We start from the raw sequence: 21712 nt of genomic DNA, 5'->3' as shown, positions 1-21712 counted from the left end.
CGACTCGGCAAAATGGCGGCCAGTCACTTCGTCTCGGTTATTATTCACCGATATTCACGTCACCTTCGGCAAATAATTGTTAAATAGCACAAGATGTTCTGATTGTTGGACTATAACCATGTATATCATGGCCTGCATACTTTATGGAAATACTGTACAGCACCTGATGAAACAATTTGTGCTACAAACCAGTACACACATGGAACATTTTGGTTCAGTGGGATGATGTGCCACACTCAATGGCAAAAGTGTGAACCAGATTTTTTTTAAAAATGTTTCAAACCTTTGTCCATAATGATCAACAAGTGCCTTCACACTAGTACAGGGTTAGTGCCTTTTGTAGTTACACTGAACTTGAATAGAGATGGTATTTGAAAAACTTTGCCGGCATCTCGTTATTGATGTATTACCATTACGTGCATAAAATAGCTGCCACTGCATTTACATGTTTAGCGTGCTAATTAGCTTGTTAGCAAGATGCATTGGGATTGTTACTGGTACCAGTCGTGGTTACTAGTTGAGAAAGTGGAGACTTTTACCCCTGTATGTCAGGTTTGCACTGCAGTAATGTCTGTATTGTAATATAAACATTCTCTTCCATGGCCCAGGAGCTGAATGAGAACCAATCCACCCCAAAACGGGAGAAGCAGGAGTGGCTGGTGCAGCAGAAAGAGTGTCTGCAGCAGCATCAGGCTGAGGAAGAGGCAGGCTTGCTGCGACGCCAGAGGCAGTATTATGAGCTGCAATGCCGCCAGTACAAGAGAAAGATGTTGCTGGCCCGACACAACTTGGAGCAGGACCTGCTCAGAGAGGTAACGAGTGGACACATACACACAACCTTAGGATAGCGTTAAGTCCGATTTACATTTCTGCTTCAAACCTATGCTGTAGGTACAGTATGGATGCTGGTACAGAGTGGAGTATTTACACTTCCACGTAAGGTGCGAGTCTACTCTAGGAGGCACTATTGCATGAAATGCACCAGAATTTTTCTTTTACACACACATGATCAAAACGCAAATTCAGTGTTTCACTGTAGGAATAATAAACAGAAAATAACACTGACAAAGTGTTTTGAGACAGATTTATTGGGAGAAACGGAAACCTCACCTCATTAATTATAAACCAACTGAATTCTCACTGAAAGCATTTCTGAAGTGTTTTAACGAATCTGTATTCAGCAGTATGAGCAGCTTGAAGTGAGTGTCCCATTACGCTCTCTATGAGGCACAAAAATAACATCGTGGTGTTTAAAGCCCATGGGATTAGATGCCGGATTAAACCAGCAGGAATGACTGAAGTGCCTTTGAGCAAGGCACCTAACCCCCAACTGCTCCCTGGGCTGGCCACTGCTGTGGGTATGTCGGGGTCTTGTTGTACGTCACTCTGGATAAGAGCGTGTGCTAAATGCCTGTAATGTTATGATCTACAGCTGCTGTAGAGCCTCACACTTTATATCCAACCCCAAATCAGGAAAAAGTTGGGACGGTATGGAAAATGCAAATAAAAAAAAAAAAGCAGTGACTTAGAAATTTACTTTGACTTGTATTTCATTGCAGACAGACTGAACCCAAGATATTTCAGGTCAGCTTCATTTAATTTGTTAATATACATCCATTTCTACGTTTCAGGCCGGCAACTCATTCCAAAAAAGTTGGGACGGGAAAATTTAGAGCTATAATCTAAATTTACTACTTGTATATAAGTACTATAATCATGATTTGGTACAAAATCAGTATCCAGGAAAGGCCAAGTCTTTGAGGAGCAAAGATGGGATCTCCAGTATGTCAGGAAATGTGAGAAAATTATTGAAATGTTTTAAAAACAATGTTCACCCTCTACATTTGTATATCATTTAAACAGTTCAAGGAATTTCAGTGTGTAAAGGGCAAGGGCACAAGCCTAAGCTGAACACCCATGATCTCTGATCTCTCAAACAGCACTGTATCAAGAACAGTCATTCATCTATAGCTCAGACCCTCCAGGATTTCGCTATGTTGCGATTTGCAACTTCAACGCAAATTCAACCAATCCCCGCGAATTCAGGGCGGTGTTGCAATTATATCCAATCACCGCAACTTTCCCGCAAATTTGACCAATCGTTCGCGTCGTCTTGAGGTGACGTTGACAAACTACCTTACGCCTTACTTCCAGTGTTGCCAGATTGGGCGGTTTCCTGCCCAGTTGGGGGGTTTCAAGTGCATTTTGGCGGGTTTTGAACATATTTTGGGCTGGAAAATGTCAGCAGTATCTGGCAACACTGCTTACTTCCGTGTTTCCGTTCAAGAAAAGCAGCATGTGTGAGTCAGTGTTTATATAGGCTTAAATTGTGTTACTGAAAGTGTGTTATGTTTACAGTGAAGGACTGTGTGCACTTTTACATTATTTTTTTACTTAATACAAGAAATGGCGGCACGGTGGTGTAGTGGTTAGCGCTGTCGCCTCACAGCAAGAAGGTCCTGGGTTCGAGCCCTGGGGCCGGCGAGGGCCTTTCTGTGTGGAGTTTGCATGTTCTCCCCGTGTCCGCGGGGGTTTCCTCCGGGTGCTCCGGTTTCCCCCACAGTCCAAAGACATGCAGGTTAGGTTAACTGGTGACTCTAAATTGAGCGTAGGTGTGAATGTGAGTGTGAATGGTTGTCTGTGTCTATGTGTCAGCCCTGTGATGACCTGGCGACTTGTCCAGGGTGTACCCCGCCTTTCGCCCGTAGTCAGCTGGGATAAGCTCCAGCTTGCCTGCGACCCTGTAGAAGGATAAAGCGGCTAGAGATAATGAGATGATAATACAAGAAATTAATGGATGCCAACATTTTTGCCAAAATGGTATTTTATTTTCCATTGTTTTTAGGCAGCTTCAGCATCATACTGTGAGATTCTGTTCAAATTGTTTTTTTCTTCTATGAAGCCTGAGCCATTTATTTTATTAGTTTATAATTATTGTTTAATTTAGTCTTCAGGAGAGACTGCCTGCACACAGTACTAGTATTAATAGTGTTTTTTCTTACATGAAAGCTGAGGCATTTATATTATATTTTAAGGTAACTTCATGTTGTGCTGTGAGGTTCTATGCACTTTAACTTTTGAACCAACAGGTGCATTTGGATAAGTAAAGCCTATTTTTCTGCATTTTTGTAGTCCTGGTAATCTTTTATAGTGGTAAAGTTGTTTATAGGACCATTTCTCAGTGTCTGTTTTTTTAATCAATAGTTTTTCAGTAATAACTTAATATTTAACATATCACTCAATTTTAATCACACAAAGAGAAAATCGCAACAATTTCTCGCAACTTTCACTTCTTCCCGCAATGTAATCGCAACAAAAACCTAAAAAACACCGCAACTTTCATCGCAATTTTTTGGAACCCCCCCCCCCCCCGCAACATCAGACGTTTTAGCCCGCAACAATCACAAAAACGGCCCGCGAAATCCTGGGGGGACTGATAGCTGATATAACCACATGGGCTTTATGTTAACTGTGTCTAGAAGCGCTGCCGACTCCTCTGGGCTCGGAGGCATCTGGGATGGACCATCACACAGTGGAAACGTGTATTGTGGTCAGATGAATCAGCATTCTATGTCCTTTTTTTTTTTGAAAGAAATGGATGCAGTGTGCTCCAGTCCATAGACAAAAAGGACCATCCAGACTGTTACTGGGAATAAGTCCAAAAGCCAGGGTCTGTCATGGTATAGAGTTGTCAGTGCCCTTGGGAAAGGTAACTTGCACTTCTGTGATGGCAGCATTAATGCAGAAAAGTACATTTTGATTTTGGAGCAACATATGCTGCCCTCAAGATGACATCTTTTTCATTCAGAGATATTTTAACAAGACAAAGCAAAACCACATTCCGCGCACACATTTACAAAGGCGTGGCTGTGGAAGAAGAGGGTGCCTGTCCCCAATAGAGAATATGTGGAAAATTTTGAAACGAGCAATATGACGACCTCATACTATTGCACACCAAAATAACACCTAAAACGCTTCATCACTTGGTGTCTTCAGTCCCGAAACATCTTAAGTGTTGTGAGAAGGAATGGCAAAATTACAAAGTGGCAAATGCTTTGCCACCCAAAGTTTTTTTTTTTTTTTTTTTTTTTTAAATGTTGGTGTTTTGTTTGTTTGTTTGTCTCCCCCCCCTCTAAACTTCATGAGGTAAAACATCAAATAATCTGCTGTTGTATTGTTTTGAATGCAATACAGGTCAAAGATTATTTACAAATTATTATTTTCAGTTTTAATTTCAATTTCAACATACAGTCCCAACTTTTTCTGATTTGGAGTAGTACTACTGTGCTATAGCAATGCAGTTAAGCTAGGCGCATCACTACTTTGAGCTTTTTTTTTTTAAATTGACTTCGGAAGGGGGCGGCACGGTGGTGTAGTGGTTAGCGCTGTCGCCTCACAGCAAGAAGGTCCGGGTTCGAGCCCCGTGACCGGCGAGGGCCTTTCTGTGTGGAGTTTGCATGTTCTCCCCATGTCTGCGTGGGTTTCCTCCGGGTGCTCCGGTTTCCCCCACAGTCCAAAGACATGCAGGTTAGGTTAACTGGTGACTCTAAATTGACCGTAGGTGTGAATGTGAGTGTGAATGGTTGTCTGTGTTTGTGTCAGCCCTGTGATGACCTGGCGACTTGTCCAGGGTGTACCCCGCCTTTCGCCCGTAGTCAGCTGGGATAGGCTCCAGCTTGCCTGCGACCCTGTAGAAGGATAAAGCGGCTACAGATAATGAGATGAGATGAGACTTCGGAAGGTGTTTTGCCACCACAAGTCACCAGAACATGTGCAACAAGGTGCTTTTGCACAGATTCAACAAGTCTCTGGAACACAGCCTGTTCAGTGAGCCATTGTACCCTATGGATGGGGATGATGTCACCCTAGAACATACCATTTCCTTCAGTATAGTAATGTTTCATCATAGGACAATGTATCACACTTAAGTTCTTGCAAAACCGGTGACGACGTCATGCATTCGGAGCTTCTTAAGGCTGTTTATTATTTTATTTATTTATTTTTTCCTTTTCCGCCTTTATAATTTTGTATAGGTTAGCTGCCACACAGAACCTGGAAGGCCTGGATTGGTATTTGAGTGTCAAGTAAAACTCCTTCAAACACATTTTAAAATCGATGAAAGTCCATTGTCAAACAACAAAAATAAATCTTTCCAGGAATAGAGCAGTGTGTCTTTATTTCATGTACTCTGAAGGTCAGGCTTTTCAATTCACATTGTCCTCAATTAAGTCACTTGTTTTTTCCATCCGTTCACTTGACATCTGCAGCAGTGTTATTCATTCAGTGGCGTTCAGAGCTTTAGCAGAGGTGGTGTGTAAATACACTTTGTTTGCTCCTCAAAAAAAAAAAAGTTTTATTCTATCCACATTCACTGGATATGAGCAATTGCGTGCTCTGATCAGCTACTGTACTACTAGAATATCAGCTCATATACCATGAACAGACAAAAAGAAAATGGAGCATGTTGCTGAACCAACTGAGGGCAAAATAACTTGAAAACAAACCCCCCCAAAATACAAAAAAAGCAACAAAATATGGAATAAAAGTATTTGATGGTAAGAATGTATCTTTTTTCAAGTATTATTATTATTATAGCTTTTTCACAAATTGCTACTGTCATTTTGCTGGTTTGTTTACATTCTAAGCGGAAATTTTGTTGGATGTTTTGTATAAAGTTTTTATCGAATTTGCAAAAAATATAAATGCTCCTGTTTCTCAAAATCCAGTGAATGCGGATAGAATAAAACTGTTATTCCACTCAACCTCGTTATACATGGCTTATAGCCAACTCGGTGCTACGCGCCTCATCGGCTATCAGCTCATGTACGATTCAGTTTCGTGGAATAACTGCCAAGTCATGGTCAGGTCCCAGGAATTAAAGGACACGCCGAATTCTTCTTTTGAGAATTTGAGCCATGAAAATGACCAAAATGTGCATCTCTGTGTAACTTCTGCAAGCAAATTAAAAAAAGTAACAAAAAAGGCTGTAAGTGACGAGTCACACACAACTATGATTTTATGATTGCATTTTTAAAATGTCCCACTGTAATATCAGTACCTGAAAAAATATCCCAAAGTCCTCAATTCCTTTTCTGTCAAACATCTTTTCTCTACCTCTATAGGAACTGAATAAGAAACAGACACTGAAGGACCTGGAGTGTGCGATGCTGCTGCGGCACCACGAGTCCACACAGGAGCTAGAACTGCGTCAGCTGGGTCTGGTGCAGAGAACGCGGGCAGAGCTGATTCGCACACAGCACCAAAGTGAACTCACCAACCAGCTTGAATACAACAAGCGGCGTGAACAGGAGTTGCGCCAGAAACATGCTGTCGAAGTCCGCCAGCAGCCGAAGAGCCTCAGAGTGAGTGAGCGTGACGGCATGGAGAGCAGTGGGGAGGGGATTGAGAATTCATGCAGTGAGCTGCTACAAGAAAGGGTGGAAGAGGTTTTTGAGGGAGTGGAAAGGGAAGAGGATGAGAGCATGTTCTGTGGAGAGCATGCTCCATCTGTGGAAGAGAGAGCACAGGAGGCAAAGAGTGTAAAATTTGATGAAACTGAGAAAAGAGGCAGGGAGGGTTTGGGTGGAGGGAGGGGTGATGAAGGAAGTAGTTTGCATTCTTTAGATCAGCATGGCAGAGAAAAAGATGCTGATGGACAGACAGAAGAGGAGATTATGTTTGAACGTGGCAAAGAAGAAAACGTGGATGAGCAGGAGAAGTGCCACAGTTTGGGGGGAGAAAATAAAGAATGGCAGCTGGAGGAGAGAGGGGAGGACAAAGGTTTAGGGGATGAAGGACTAGTAGAAGGCCTGCAGTGGGATAAGGAGGATGATGTAAGCAGTGAGATCGAGACTGAGGAAGAGGGTCGAGGCATGGCTGACGGCTGTCCGTCAGAGCTTATCCCTTCCGCTTCTCTTGAAATCCCTCAACGAGATGAACTTTCTGAATTCTACTTCCCTGACACTCTCGAGGAACTGGAACCTCCTCCTATCTGCCCTCCTCCCAACCCCTCCATTTCTCAACCATCATTCCCGTCACTCTTTTCTCACACCATATGTCTTGTCCTCTCCCTCTCTGCAGCAGCCAAACCATCCTTCCCAACCCTCCTATTCCTCTCTATCTTCCTTCTCTCGCTTCGCCGCTCTCCTCCTCTTCCCTCCCTTGCATCCCTGGTTCTTTCAGCTGAGCTGGCCTTCTTGGCTCTCTTTTTCTCCTACCTGTTCCTTCGCTCACTCTGGTCGCTCTCCATTTCTGCATTCTTCTCACTCGTGCTCTGGGCATCGGGCCTATTCAGCATGGGCCTGGCACTGAGTTTGGGCCTCTATTACGTTCCTTTAGCCCTGATCTCTGCTTTCTTCCTCAGCTCGCCTTCACTCTTCCTTTCCCTATACTTGCTCTTGGTGCTGGTGGTGCGTCCAGCACGCGTCTTCTTCCAGAACGCGCCCCGAAAGCTCGCCCGGTTCTGGGTACGTCTACTCTTCCGTCTCCCAAAGCCACTGTTCACTCTGTGCCAGTCACTCACGGGTGGCATGGCTGAGCGCAGCCTCTTCGGTATGTTTCCCAAAGCAGGACGTAATTGTGGTGGTAGGCACTCCCGCATACCTGTGCCTGCCCGGAGTCTTCCTACCGAGTTCCAGGCCAAGCCTGAGTCTTGCGTTTACATTTGGGTCAAGCGTTTTGCTCGGCGTCCCCTAGGGGTTTTAGCAGATCTGGCTAATTCGCTAGTGCTGCGTTTAGCAAACCGAATACTGAAAGAGCTTCCTGCACATTATCTGAGCAGACTGAGGGCTTTAGGGCTTTTAAGAGAGGAGAAGCTGAGCAGGCTGCCCCGGCTCCTCCCACGTGAAGTGAGGGAACAGAAGCGCAGGATGAGGGAGAGGAGAGAGAGGGACCGAAGAAGGAGGGAGCGGGAAATGATGCACAGAGAGGAAGGGAGGTGGGAGAGTGGGCTGAGGAGGACGTCCTCAGGAAGGAGTACAAGAGGGAAGATTGTGCCATGGAGGTAGATAGAAAACATGGTAATTTCATTACCTGGGGAGTATATTTAAAAAAAAAAAAAAAAAAGGAATTGCCAAAGTATTTGCTGTCTGTCTGAGTGACTGATCATTCGTGCTGAATATTCTTTTATATTTTTTTTCCATACGTTTTTGCACACTCAGATTGAGCCTCATGTGTTTACTGGCTTTAAATCACCCCTTTACATCCTGTCTGTCCAGCTCCCGTATTCACTCTCCGTCAGTCAGTGAATATAAAGTATTAATCAAGATTGTGCTTTTTGTAAAAGTTTTACTGTCTTAATTTTAATCATTGAATTTTTTTTTTTGTTCTTAATTACTAAGAAGTATGTCTTATGGTTATTATTTCATGACCATGTTTGTGCAATTTTTTCCCCCACCCTTCCCTTTTGCGTTGGTGTGCTTTTGAAGGGTTTCAGAAAAGTTGCTAGAATTACAGTGCATTTCAAAATGGCAGTCGGAGAATAATGATTGAAGCCATAGCTACGGTTATTAAAATACAGATTGTAGCACCCACTGTGAAAACTGTACTGTAATTTAACTTTTTACACTATGGAGCACACCATGAATTCTTATACACTATAAACTTTGATACAAATGCTTACTTTCTGAGCGATCACAGAGACCGCACCCATTTTGACTGGTAATGACGACTGCCTTAGTGTTAGTGACTACTTTTGAGGCCATACTTTAAAACAAACCCTTCTGTTTTGCTTTTGTCATTTGGCCCTTTCCTTCTTGAGATCTCTTGAACCCTTAACAAGGAAGTTGGTGAGTTTCGAATGCGGCTTGTAAGGAAAATGCTTCAGAACAGAATGATGCTGTTAAAAAGTCTGGACTATTTGCCTGTTTTAAAGCCAGATCAGCACAGATCTGAGAGAAATGTTTCATGTCTCTAAGCCTACATGTACCTGTATAGAATGCCTATATGAGAGAATGCCTTCTGGTTGATTTGAGGACCGGGCTAAATAGCGAAGACGATCCGAATTATAGTAGTGTTGTGCTTTATGGTAATAAGTTTAATGATTTGCCATGTATTGTGATAGACTGGTGTCCTATCCAGGGTGTGTTCCCACTTCGCACCCAGGCGAGGCTCCAGATTCACTGCAATCCGAACCAGGATAAACGGTTACTAAAGATGACTGAATGAATGATTTACCATGTAAACATTTTAGTCAGATGCTTTTATATGAAGACAAAATATTTACTGTTGAACAGCAAATATTCTACATGTATCACATTATTTCATCATTTGTTTAGCTGTTTTGTTCCGAAGGCTAAGCCATTACGGCAGCTCTGTGGGATGTGCCGATGATGCAAAGTCATACCAAAGATCTCTAAAGCCATAAAATCCATATAAGAAACGAGACGCTTTATTACTGGATAAATAGATCTTGCACTGTTCTAATCTTAAATGGTCTCGATTAAAACTTGAAAAAAAAATTTATTTTTTAAAAAATGGAATGACCCAACATATAGTACAAGAGTAGATACAAATCAAGAAGGATGCTTTGTTTTATTGGAACAAATTTGAATTGATATCCGAGCTACACAGAAGCAAATTTGACCAAATGTGAAGCATTATTTTTGTGAACCACAGTTGCAGTTCAGCCATAACAGTTGTTTTTGAATGTAAATTTTTGTGAACATCTTTTTGTTTACATGTTCTGTTGTCTATTCTTTGAATCAGTAATTATTTAACTAATATATTTGTGCTTTTTTTATTTTAAACTTTTAGTCAAGCACCTTGTGTTTTCAAGGCCATTGTGTGTGCATTTCATCCTCACTGTGTGAATGAATGGATGTTCACTGTATTTAAATATAAACCATTATTTTCTTATGTCTTTGTCCAATAAATTTGTTTTCTGTTGAAATCATCTGTTTGTTTTGATTTGCATTTTTGCCTTGATCTGACATGATTTCACATTTTTTAAATGCTCTTTCGTTTTTGTAACTGGTCCTATGATTTCTGCTTGATATATAATATACACTACCGTTCAAAAGTTTGGGGTCACTTTGAAATTTCCTTATTTTTGAAAGAAAAGCACTGTTCTTTTCAATGAAGATCACTTTAAACTAATCAGAAATACACTCTATACATTGCTAATGTGGTAAATGACTATTCTAGCTGCAAATGTCTGGTTTTTGGTGCAATATCTCCATAGGTGTATAGAGGCCCATTTCCAGCAACTATCACTCCAGTGTTCTAATGGTACAATGTGTTTGCTCATTGCCTCAGAAGGCTAATGGATGATTAGAAAACCCTTGTACAATCATGTTAGCACAGCTGAAAACAGTTTAGCTCATTAGAGAAGCTATAAAACTGACCTTCCTTTGAGCAGATTGAGTTTCTGGAGCATCACATTTGTGGGGTCGATTTAAATGCTCAAAATGGCCAGAAAAATGTCTTGACTATATTTTCTATTCATTTTACAACTTATGGTGGTCAATAAAAGTGTGACTTTTCATGGAAAACACAAAATTGTCTGGGTGACCCCAAACTTTTGAACGGTAGTGTATATTCATTCCTGTTTGGCTGAGATGTGAATGATGATGGCTCCCAGCATTATTTTCAGTTAGAGCACAGACCAGTGTGTATCTTGGTGAAAGTCCAAAATTAGGTTTAATACAAAAGTATTAAACCAAATAAAGTTAGTGTGAATACATGTTGACCTTGATAATGTGTCTACAATCTTCCTTCTCCCTATAGAACATAAAGACCTTATCCAATTAGCTCATCTGGCCGTAAGGCCGACGAGTTATTGCCATGGTGTAGCGTCCGTCCATCATCCACAATTCAGATAAATCGTATCACCGCTGTCAGTTCTCCATGGATTTCCGTTACATTGGTTTTGTTTGAAAGAATTCATCACACTGCACAAAACTTGGTCATTGTTTTGTCAAATTTTTTTGCTCACAAGTTAGTAATTAGGCCAAATTAATGAATTTCCAGGCCTCTCACGAGAATTTAATCTCCTCTCTCATTTCTCACCCGATTCCAGTTCTGACCAATGTTTTGGGTAGACCTTCCCTTGAGGAACAAAACTTGGTCGTTTGTTTGTTGATTTTCCTGTTGTAAACTATTTGTTTACAACTTTTATTTTCAGTTAAATCGTATCTCCTCCCTCTATTCTCAGTGGATTTCAGTTCTGATTGTTTTGTTTGGGAACTAATCCTGTACAGCACATGGTCATTGTATTGTCAAATTTTTGCTAACGAACCACTAATTAGGTCACCTTCACAAATTTTGGGACTCCTCACTAGAATTGTATCTTCTCTCATTTCTCATCCGATTTCAGTTCCGATCGGTGTTTTGAGTAGATCTTCTCTCGGGAAACAATTTGTTTACAACTTATTTTCAGTTCAATCATGTCTCCTCCTTCAGTTCTCAATGGATTTCAGTTCTGATTGTTTTATTTGAAAGAACTAGACTGTCTGCACAAAACTTGGTCATTGTATTGGCAAGTTTTGCTAGCACATTAATAATTAGATCAACTTAACAAAAATTTTCTTCTGACTAGAATTTTATCTTCTCTCTCATTTATCATGCAATTTCAGTTCTGATCAATTGTTTTGGGTCGATCTTCCCTTGGGGAACAAAATTTAGTCCTTTTGTTGATTTTCATGTTGTAAACAATTTGTCGTGGAGGTTGGTCCTCTCTCATGTCACATTTCAGTTCTGTTTGAAGTTTTGGTAGTCATGGTTGTTTTGATGGCAGGCCAAATGAGCTACGATGTCCTTGATGTTCTGGTTTTGATTTTATGACTGGTGACCAATGGGTAAGTGGAATACTGCAAGGTCTGCGGACACTTGGTGAATTCCTGATGATACTGATCTTTTATTTATATAAATTATTTTTTTTGAAGAACATTTAGTTAATGGTTCACACAACTTGGATGGAGATTTGCCCCCCCCCAACATGAGTAATTTCCTTTTTTTTTTTTTTTTTTTAATTCCAAATTTGATATCATTACCTTCTTCCTTCCTCAATATTATTTGTTCTTATAGTCCAAGGAGCTGCAGATCAAGCGACAATTCCAGGACACGTGTAAGATCCAGACGCGGCAGTATAAGGCACTGAGGAATCATCTACTGGAAAACACCCCCAAATCAGATCATAAGGCCATGCTAAAGAGGCTGAAGGACGAGCAGACGCGCAAGTTAGCCATTCTTGCTGAGCAGTATGACCACTCCATCAACGACATGCTGTCCACACAGGCTGTGAGTAAGGCAAGGACATGGCAATCCCAGTTTCCACCCACCCTCTTTACCTTATTAAAGGCCTCCACTTGTTAATGTAAATAAGATTTAATTTCAGAGTAAAATCTGGGCTGGGTTGGAATATTCACCAAAGTCGGTGCCTTAGTTTAGAAGTTCATTCAGTTTAATTTTTTTAAATGCATAAGTCACGATGAACCTTTACAATCTGATAAGTCAGTTGGATAAGACCTTAGCCAGGGAAGAGCACATTTTAAGGGACCCTCGGTACTGTGATCCAGTAATACAAGCAAAGAGACAAGAGCCCGATCACAGGTCAGCAATAGGTATAACACTGTATCCTACGTCATTGTTATTCTTCTCTAGATAAGCCCATAACCTTAATTACTCTAAACGATGTTCATGTTGAGCATCAGCCATCACACATTCTGAATCTTCACTGATTCTGGACAGTGTTTAAGTTGACAAGTTGTGCAGTAATGATTGTTTTCTAAAACAGAAGAAAATGGTCATCATGGATGCAGCTGTGAACTCTATGAACACTAGATAACCCCCAAAGGAGGTGTTTAACACCTGGATGTTCTCTTGCGCATGCACACCATCCTGGGACCTTCAACAAACTCATACTGTGATAGTGATGCAATCTCATCTCATTATCTCTAGCCGCTTTATCCTTCTACAGGGTCGCAGGCAAGCTGGAGCCTATCCCAGCTGACTACAGGCGAAAGGCGGGGTACACCCTGGACAAGTCGCCAGGTCATCACAGGGCTGACACATACACACAGACAACCATTCACACTCACATTCACACCTACGGTCAATTTAGAGTCACCAGTTAACCTAACCTGCATGTCTTTGGACTGTGGAGGAAACCGGAGCACCCGGAGGAAACCCACGCAGACACAGGGAGAACATGCAAACTCCACGCAGAAAGGCCCTCGCCGGCCACGGGGCTCAAACCCAGAACCTTCTTGCTGTGAGGCGACAGCGCTAACCACTACACCACCGTGCTGCCTAGTGATGCAGTATTTGCTATAAATACTTTTCTCTTGTAACCTACTCGCCTGGTAGACAGTAGTTCTGCTGGACTTTTTTTCGGGTTGGCAAATCGCAGGCAGCATGAGGCAGTGAGTCCACAGGCACACAGCCAACATGGAGAAAAATTGGATACGCTCACTGCAGTGGGAGAAAAGATGAAAAAATGATCACAGGTTTGGAGGACGGGGGGGAATGCAGCTCTGATCAAAATCCCCACCTGCTCTATAAGTGGGCTTTGACGAGTAGAGGAAAGTGATTTTGGATACTATATTTAATTCCAGGTCCTACTCATGCTAAGGATGCTGGGAGTGTTGACTGACTTTATAGCAAATATTGCATTGCTGTCACATTGCGACTTTGTCGAAGGTCTCAGCAAACGGCTCACAAAAGCATATCCAGGTGTTAAGCACAACCTCTGGTGGTTAGGAAGGGTGAAACAGAACTACCTGAAGTTGTAAATTATGAAACTGAGTGGACAGCTGCTCCACAGTGCTCCATATCTTCAGTCACAGTTAATATCACTGTCCTTACTCTGTAGTCATTATTCAGCTCTGTTTCTATCACAATATTGTTGAATTCTTGATTCTGATTATAATACCAGACTGCAAGGCAAATCACAGGATTATATTAATGTACTGTACGGTATGTACAGTACTGTGCAAAAGTCTTAGGCACCTTACTGTTTTTTAGTACAAACTTTGTTATAGATTTCTATTTTAGGACTTCTACATTATCGAGTCAGTACAAAAACATTTCGGCGTTCCAAACGTTCACTTTCCAACACAAAATTAAATGTTACAGGAAAAAGTTTGGATCTGAGCAGCACATTACATAAGAGACCACTTTTCAGATGAAAAAAGAAAACATAATGAAGGCTACTGGGTTTTGCTGCAAAATGAAGCGAGTGTGACAAAGCGTCCAGAAGAACTGTGGCTGGTTCTGCAAGATGCTCAGTAAAACCTACAGCTCATTTCCTTATGAAACTGCACTCATTGTATCCAAGGCTACTGATTTTTAAGCAAAGGGTCATCTCACCAAATGTTGACTCTCTTTCCTGGATTACTACCTACTGATCTTTTTTTTTTTTTTTTTATTTAAATGTGGAAACGTTGAATTTCATGTGCCTAAGACCTTTTGCACAGTACTGTGTATTCTGTTATGATACCTATAGTAACAACAGGGACTTGTATAGTGTTCCATATAACCTAGGAATAACTGTTATTTAACAAAGAAAAATGTATCATTGATTATTGTGAAGATTTTTGAAAGAAGACATTTAATATTTGTGGAAAAAGTCTTCAGTGTTGGCGCTTTTTGTACTGTAACCATAATTTACTAACCCCCCAACTAGAGGATGAAGGACTATGCTTTGTGGTTTTCCAGTAACATAATAAGCTGTGGGTTTTTTGGTCTCACATAAAGCAACATCAATGCTGGTTCTCTGTAGTCCTAACATATTAACACTTGATCCAAAGGGTGGGTGACGTTCCTGCTCCCTCCACTGAAGCCATGCCTCCTCATTGGCTTTATGTATTCTGGGTCATTCCATGTCAATTCAACCAGAGCCTCACATCAATTTTGCTTAAAAAAAAATCAGGATTACACCCTTAATGTCTCTTGGACAGCACCGGCAAAATATTTTTCCCAATTTTGCTTCTGTTACTAAAATATAGCCACTTAACCCAAGGGGGGGGGGGAATTTTTATTAATTTTTCTTCATTCTGGAGGCTTTTTGAGGGGTTTTATACCCACTTCTGGGTATTGCGGACAACCCAATTTTTTTTTTTTTTCCTGGGCCCTCGGGCACCCATACCTTTTTGGAAAAATGTCCAATAAGCTTTCTTCATTTTGACTTCTTTCTATAAAAGTTCTAAAATGGGAAAATCACAATGATGCGAATTTGCGAGTGTGTTTTTTTACTAGTTTTAAAGAGCTGTTTTCTAGAGAATTAAGCAAGTCTCAGACATGCCACTTGGTGACCAAAGTATCAGTAAACTTTTCAGGCCAGGGCTATATTAATATAGTTCTAGGATAGCAGCATATGGCTGATATTTAGGTGCCCAAATTTGGCCCCAGCTGGAATATTAACAAATTTGCCTTATTTCATGGGGGGAGTCCAGCTCAGGTCCAAAACTTAGCAATTTGGAAAGTTGGGTACATTTAGAGTAGGGGCTAAGGCCTAACATATGTGAAAAACTGGAAATGGAAAAATGTTCCCTGTGGATTTATGAAGCATTGCTTCTATGTATATATGTACAGTGTGAAATACACTAAATTGCATGTTCAAGCATGTTTGTGGTATTGTAATAGAGCCCACAAGATAGCTGCATCCCCTAATATATTATTGTCTGCTTATAATTTTACTTGGGGAACAATATCATTTCTGAAAAATGTCATCTTGGATCATAAATATCTGACGCTAGGCTTTAAAAAAAAAAAAGCTCGTCAGTAACTATATAATGTGACTTGGATTTGGCCGTTACAGCGGCTGCTGATATAAAATGTGTACAATAACCACATACTTTGTCTTGTACATTCTTCTTCTAATAGTATTATTACTTACACACACGCGTGCGCGCACACTATATATATATATATATATATATATATATATATATATAATATTAATTAACTCTTGTATGCTGCTTGTAATTCCCTCTGAAACGTCTATGTAATGCGTCTATTGTTCCAGGCATTTCACTTTTTATTTAATTTTCAATTTTTTATTTTTACATAGGTACAAGTATCACTGCATTACACGTATGAGTTTACTGATAATTTATCTCTTACAAGCACTGTTGTATCAGATAATTAGCTGATTTTCACTATTTGGCCACTAATTTCAATGCTTTTAATATCATGTAAAAATCCAATAATCATACCATGACGAACCATCCAATAAAACAAAAAGGAAACATTTTCCATTGCCAGTTTTCACATATGTGAGGCATTAAACCCTACTCTAAAGATACTCAAATTTCTAAATTGCTAAGTTTCTTAAAATTGACCCCCTGACCCCAAACCAGGAGTTTATATCTGCTAATAGTAACATTTCAGCTTTAAAACTTGGCAGTTGGGCTCAGGGTACATGTCCCCTTCATCCCAAAAAGTTTAAAGAAAATAAAAAATTTGAGCATGAAAGTTAATAAATTTTGGTTCATTTGATATGGAATGACCCTTCTGATTTTTCAGCTGAGATTGGACGAGACCCAGGAGGCAGAGTATCAGGCACTGAAGATGCAGCTGCAGCAGGAACTTGAGTTGCTGAACGCGTATCAGAGTAAGATCAAGATCCACACCGATTCACAGCATGAGAGAGAGGTCAAGGACCTGGAGCAGAGAGTGTCCATCCGTAGAGCTCTGCTGGAGCAGAGGGTAAGAGTTCCTTCACAAAAAGGTGAACGGGTGACGGTAAAGAAAAGATGCCCAGTTAGAATACTGCTTGCTTTAGGATTGCTGTTGATGTAAAGTTCAACAGTGTTCTCCAGTGTGTTTGTAACTGGTTTTCATTCATCAGTGTTGACACTTTTTTTTTTTTTTTATTAAGTAATCATAAGTATTATTTAATTTAGTGAATAGACTAACCGGGAAAAGTGAACTGAAGTAATGACTATGCTTTTAATATCTGTGGACATTACCGAAAGTGTGTGGCCTGTATCTGCATGATGGATTGCACAGCTGCCATATGACTGGCAGATTAGATAAACGCATGAATGAGCAGATGTACCTAATAAAATGGACAGTGAGTGTATATGTGAATGCTGAGGTCTTGGTAACAGACTTGGAGTATGTGTGTTCCTTACAAGCACTAATTTATGGCAAGGAAAGTTACCTGTCCTTAAGGGGATTAGGGAAAATGCCAATTTAAAACGAATCTATGAGCTTGATATTGTGTGTAAGAGAGAGAAAGACAGTATGCGGGAGATATTTTTGACCTTATGTTCTTGTACCCTGTGCCTCTGTGCAGATAGAGGAGGAGATGCTGTCCCTGCAGAATGAGCGCTCTGAGAGGATCCGTTCGCTGCTCGAGCGTCAAGCAGGCGAGATCGAGGCCTTCGATTCAGAGAGCCTGCGTCTTGGCTTCAGCAGCCTGGCATTGACGGGCATTCCTTCAGAGGCATATCCTAAGCAGGGTTATCAGTCTGGGCACTGGAGCCATGGAGGAGGTGCGTCACCCCACCCGCACGCTCACCCACGCCGAGGTCCTAGCCGCTCTGAATCTTCCTCCTCTTCCTCCTCCCATGCCCTGGGCCCCCTGCACCACTCGACCCGCTCCTCGTCTTCGTCTTCCTCTCACCATCATCATCGCCACCACCTGGCTCAACACTACCACCATCAAAGCACACCACAGCTGTACCGTGAGCGAGAGAGGGATAGGGATCGGGAAAAGGAGAGGGAGTGGGGAGGAGGAAGTGGGGGGAGAGCTGAGCTCGTCCACCCCCATGCTTTCCCACATCATCTTCCCTCTCGTTCCTCCTCTCAGTCACTGGCTCTTCTCCCTCCTCCTCCTCCTCCAGCGCCAGCCTCCATCTCACTTTCGTCCTCCTCCTCATCGTCCTCTTCCTCTTCTCAAGGGGTATATGGAGGCAGTGGAGGAGGGTTAGTGGTGCGAGGCCCAAGCCTGATGGCTTTGAGGAACAGCCCTCAGCCACTACGCAGAACGGCGTCTGGGGGTGGAGGACCGAATGCAGATGGAGTTTTGAGCCGCAGCACCTCGGTCACCTCCCACATTTCCAATGGCTCCCATCTCTCCTACTCTTAGAGCAGAATGTAAATCCTCAAAAGATGTATTTGGGTATTCTTTAACACCCCCCCCCCCCCCCAAACCCCCGTGCATTTTAAATAGGAGAGTTAAAAAGGGAGAGAAATTGAAAGAGCACATCTTATTGCTGTTTTTATTTAGCTGTTGGTCATTGTAGGTGTTTCGGGATTTTTTTTTTTTGAGAAAATGACTGGCTTGGATCATCACCACTGCCTTTAAGAAGTTTTAAAGGAATGATGTGGTACATGAATTTCTATTCAGTGATGGCAAATTCTTGTGAACGTACTCAAAATACGAATGCAGAATGTTTATAAGGGTACAATTGTCTCTTAACGCTTACACAACTGTGTTTGCGTGTATTAAAAAAGGTCGTCAATCAGACTTTACGATAACATTCGTGTCCGTGGACATTGCTCCAGTGCATGAGATTTAATGTATGAAAAACACATTTGTATTTGTAATCTACATTTGAATACATAAGACTACTGTACTTGTCCATCGTAGACTTTTAGTCAGTTTCCCACCAATTGGATCTTTTATTGCATATAATATCTGAAGTGTTAAAGCATTGTGTCCACAGTTTTCTATAGTAATGATAATCATCATAACTTTGATATGTGAATGGGATATTCTGAACATTTAGCTACAGCCAGGAGTTCCATCTTTACCATGTGCACTTGACTTTTTTTTCCCAAAAAAAAAAAAGTACATTTTGACCAGTTATCTTGTAAAAGAAATTATTTTAACTTAAAAAAATGTTACTATGTCAGATTTGGTGTGTTATAGGTATTAATGGTTACAAACATTTGATTATTGATAATTTGTATGAATGTGTGTTGACTGAATTGTACATGATTCAGTCATATTGCCACTTTTTTAACCAAACATGAACACCATGTTGGGTAAGAATGCAATTACTTGCAGTACACACTAGATTGCAATCAGCAAGATTAAGGAAATCGCACATGAAGAGAGGCCTCTTCTGAGATTAAATAAGTCAATTAAAAGGTTTTGTTATTATTAATGTAAAAAACTGAAGGACTCATGGGGAATATTGATGCTTTTATTATATATATATTTTTTTCTTTTTGGCAAAATTAAAACTGCCCTGACAGAAAGCATGGAATTCTTGTCCACAAAAAATCAACAGGTGTGTGTGTGTATATATATAAATGATGGGAATGTTCAAAAACTAAGAATAGTGCGTTCCTTGGTCAAAGGGTAATCACCAAGACAGTGTTTGCTCCTCAGAAATACAAAAGAAGTGCAAAACACCAGCTACAATGACTCTGTATAATCTCCATCCTTTGTGCTTGGTTTAAAACAGTGCATGCAGAAACAACTCGTGTTTGTTGAATATCTAGTTGATGGGAGGGCCAATGATGTGCCATAGAAATGTCATGTATTTTATGCCCCAAGTGACTGGGTGACTGGTTTCGGAGCAGTTTTCCATGATTTGCTCTCAACAGTATAAGCAAGGGCTAATGCCAGCTGAGCTGACCCCAGATGGGGCGGCAAACGTCAGAGTTTGTGTAGGATGGTAAAGGAGGCTCTCGTGTTTAGGATGTGCGTTTTCATCTGAAGTATGTGTAGGCTGACTGTACAAGTGACTACTGGATAGAGCAGGTTTTGCTGAGAGAACATTTTTAGTAAAGACTTTAAACTTATTAAATATTTACATTAAGCTGTTTCGGGCTTGAAAGAAAAGGATCGTTTGGAAATGTGTTGAAGAAAATGAAAAGTAATTTAAAAAGGTAATAAATTAATATTAAACATGGAACGTCTCTCTGTCATTATTTGAGTTGAGTTTTCACCAACATGTGACAAAATGACATTTTAGCCTAATTTATGGTATTGGCTTATAGTTTCAACACTGCATTAGGATATGGGGTTATACGGGGTTGGTCAAAATTATGTTAACACTAATGGATTATTTTTTTCTCCTGCAGATAGATGTACGCCATGGGTGACAGATTAAACGGTACTAGTGCTTGCTGGTTTTTGTGTTGAACACAATGGCGAACAGAAGAAAAAAGAAGAAACCTTTATTTGTCACATGCACACTTCAAGCACAGTGAAATTCATCCTCTGCATTTAACCCATCTGAAGCAGTGAACACGTGTGCGTGTGCACACCCAGAGTAAAGCAGCCACACAGCGCCCGGGGAGCAGTCATGGGTTCGGTACCTTGCTCAAGGGCACCTCAGCCCAAGGCCGCCCCACATCAACCTAACTGCATGTCTTTGGGTTGTGGGGGAAACCGGAGCACCCAGACACGGGGAGAACATGCAAACTCCACACAAAGGCCCTCACCGGCTGCTGGGTTTGAACCCGGAACCTTCTTGCTGTGAGACGACCGTGCCACCATGAAGATTCTCTTCTTCTCTCCGTGCTTCCACGGAAGGCGGTCGCATTTTCTGCTCTCCCTCTCCCTCCTTTTTTTCCCCTGCTTGTGCTTCTGTGTCTTGTCTTGTCTGCTGTACTCTTTGGAGAGACTCTTCCTGCATTACTTTCTAAACTAAAAAAAAAAAGCATGGAATTGATAAACTGGTCTCCTAACAAAATTGACACAGTTTTCTCGACGAGAAGTTTGGGTTTGGAGGAACCCGTCTGTCCTGCCAGAATGTTTGCGGCTGGTTACACGATGGACGCGTGGGAGCGGTGGCGGGTCGTGTGCCTGGCGATTCTTTCTGTGGAGGACATTGAAGATATCTACCTATTCGGAACCATGATTACAGGACTTTTGCTGATTGGATTAGGCATTGCCCTGGTATATCGAGGAAATCAGACAACGGTGACAGCAGTTCAAAGCCCCACAAAGCTGCCCGATATGATTGGAGCGGTGGGCAAAGCTGTTGGCACTCAGACTGTGGACATTCAGAACTTTAACCACAAAATGGTTGTTATCTCGGAGCAGCTTTCAGCTTTGCAAGGAATACGTTTTTCGGAGATCAATTTGAATAGAATGGACAGATATGGACGAGCGGTGTGGACGTGCAAAGACTGCATCTGGAAAGACCAAACAATTCATATCTTATTGACATTTGGCGCACTGAGACAGCACCAGCCTTGGTTCAGGCCGTTGCTGAGACAACATTTCCCCCTGAAGGTCACTGCCGGGAGACACTCTCACATTCCTTCTCTAACTCTCCGCGGTTGCCATTTTTACCCCCAGTGTGACAAGCGGGTGCGTGACCAGCGCCTTCATGGCTGCAGGAGCGGACGGCTGCTTGCTTGCGCTGGATTACCCCCCCCCCCCCCCGATTCCCCCCCTCAAGTCCTGTGTTTAAAGTGTACTTGTGTTGTTGTGTGCTTATGTGCAAAGGTTTTTAAATGTTCCCACACTGTACTCCTGACAGGAGCATAGTGGGGGGTTCCTTATCGCTCCTCATGTTGTTTCTCCTTTTTATCTTTATCCCTGTCTTCCTGTCCTGTCTATCCTATGTCAATTGTATGTTGTATATGTACGGACGGGTTGACGGCTAATTTCGCTGGTGACAATAAAGGGCATCATCATCAACAGGTTGAGACCGTCCATCTTACACACATGATGTATGTTTTGTGAATAAATGGTTTCTACCATTTAAGTGTTAAAATAATTTTGACTAACCCGGTATTTATGCAGTATTTTTATAACAACTTTCAGACAGTTTTTGCAAATAAGTTTTGTTTTTTTTTC

At 41.5% G+C, this 21712-nt stretch overlaps 1 protein-coding gene across 2 annotated transcripts in view; it reads left to right on the top strand.

Moving 5' to 3' along the window:
• taok2b (TAO kinase 2b) overlaps window positions 1-18744 on the top strand; it is a 102370-nt gene extending 83626 nt beyond the window's left edge. Inside the window, exons 15-19 of one of the 2 annotated variants that reach the window (XM_060939467.1) lie at window positions 609-812; window positions 6123-6362; window positions 12025-12237; window positions 16465-16647; window positions 17240-18744. In XM_060939467.1, the coding sequence (XP_060795450.1) occupies window positions 609-812; window positions 6123-6362; window positions 12025-12237; window positions 16465-16647; window positions 17240-18034 (1635 nt within the window). In that variant the 3' untranslated portion in view covers window positions 18035-18744. Of the gene's footprint in view, window positions 1-608; window positions 813-6122; window positions 9863-12024; window positions 12238-16464; window positions 16648-17239 lie in introns of those variants that run through there. The other variant, XM_060939466.1, reaches the window with a different exon arrangement.
• The last annotated feature ends 2968 nt before the right edge of the window (window positions 18745-21712 follow it).

This window comes from Neoarius graeffei, chromosome 14 (assembly GCF_027579695.1).
Source record: "Neoarius graeffei isolate fNeoGra1 chromosome 14, fNeoGra1.pri, whole genome shotgun sequence".
In the NCBI taxonomy this organism is placed as follows: domain Eukaryota; kingdom Metazoa; phylum Chordata; class Actinopteri; order Siluriformes; family Ariidae; genus Neoarius; species Neoarius graeffei.
Note: the sequence above shows the minus strand (reverse complement) of the source record. Positions and strands in the feature narration are given on the sequence as shown.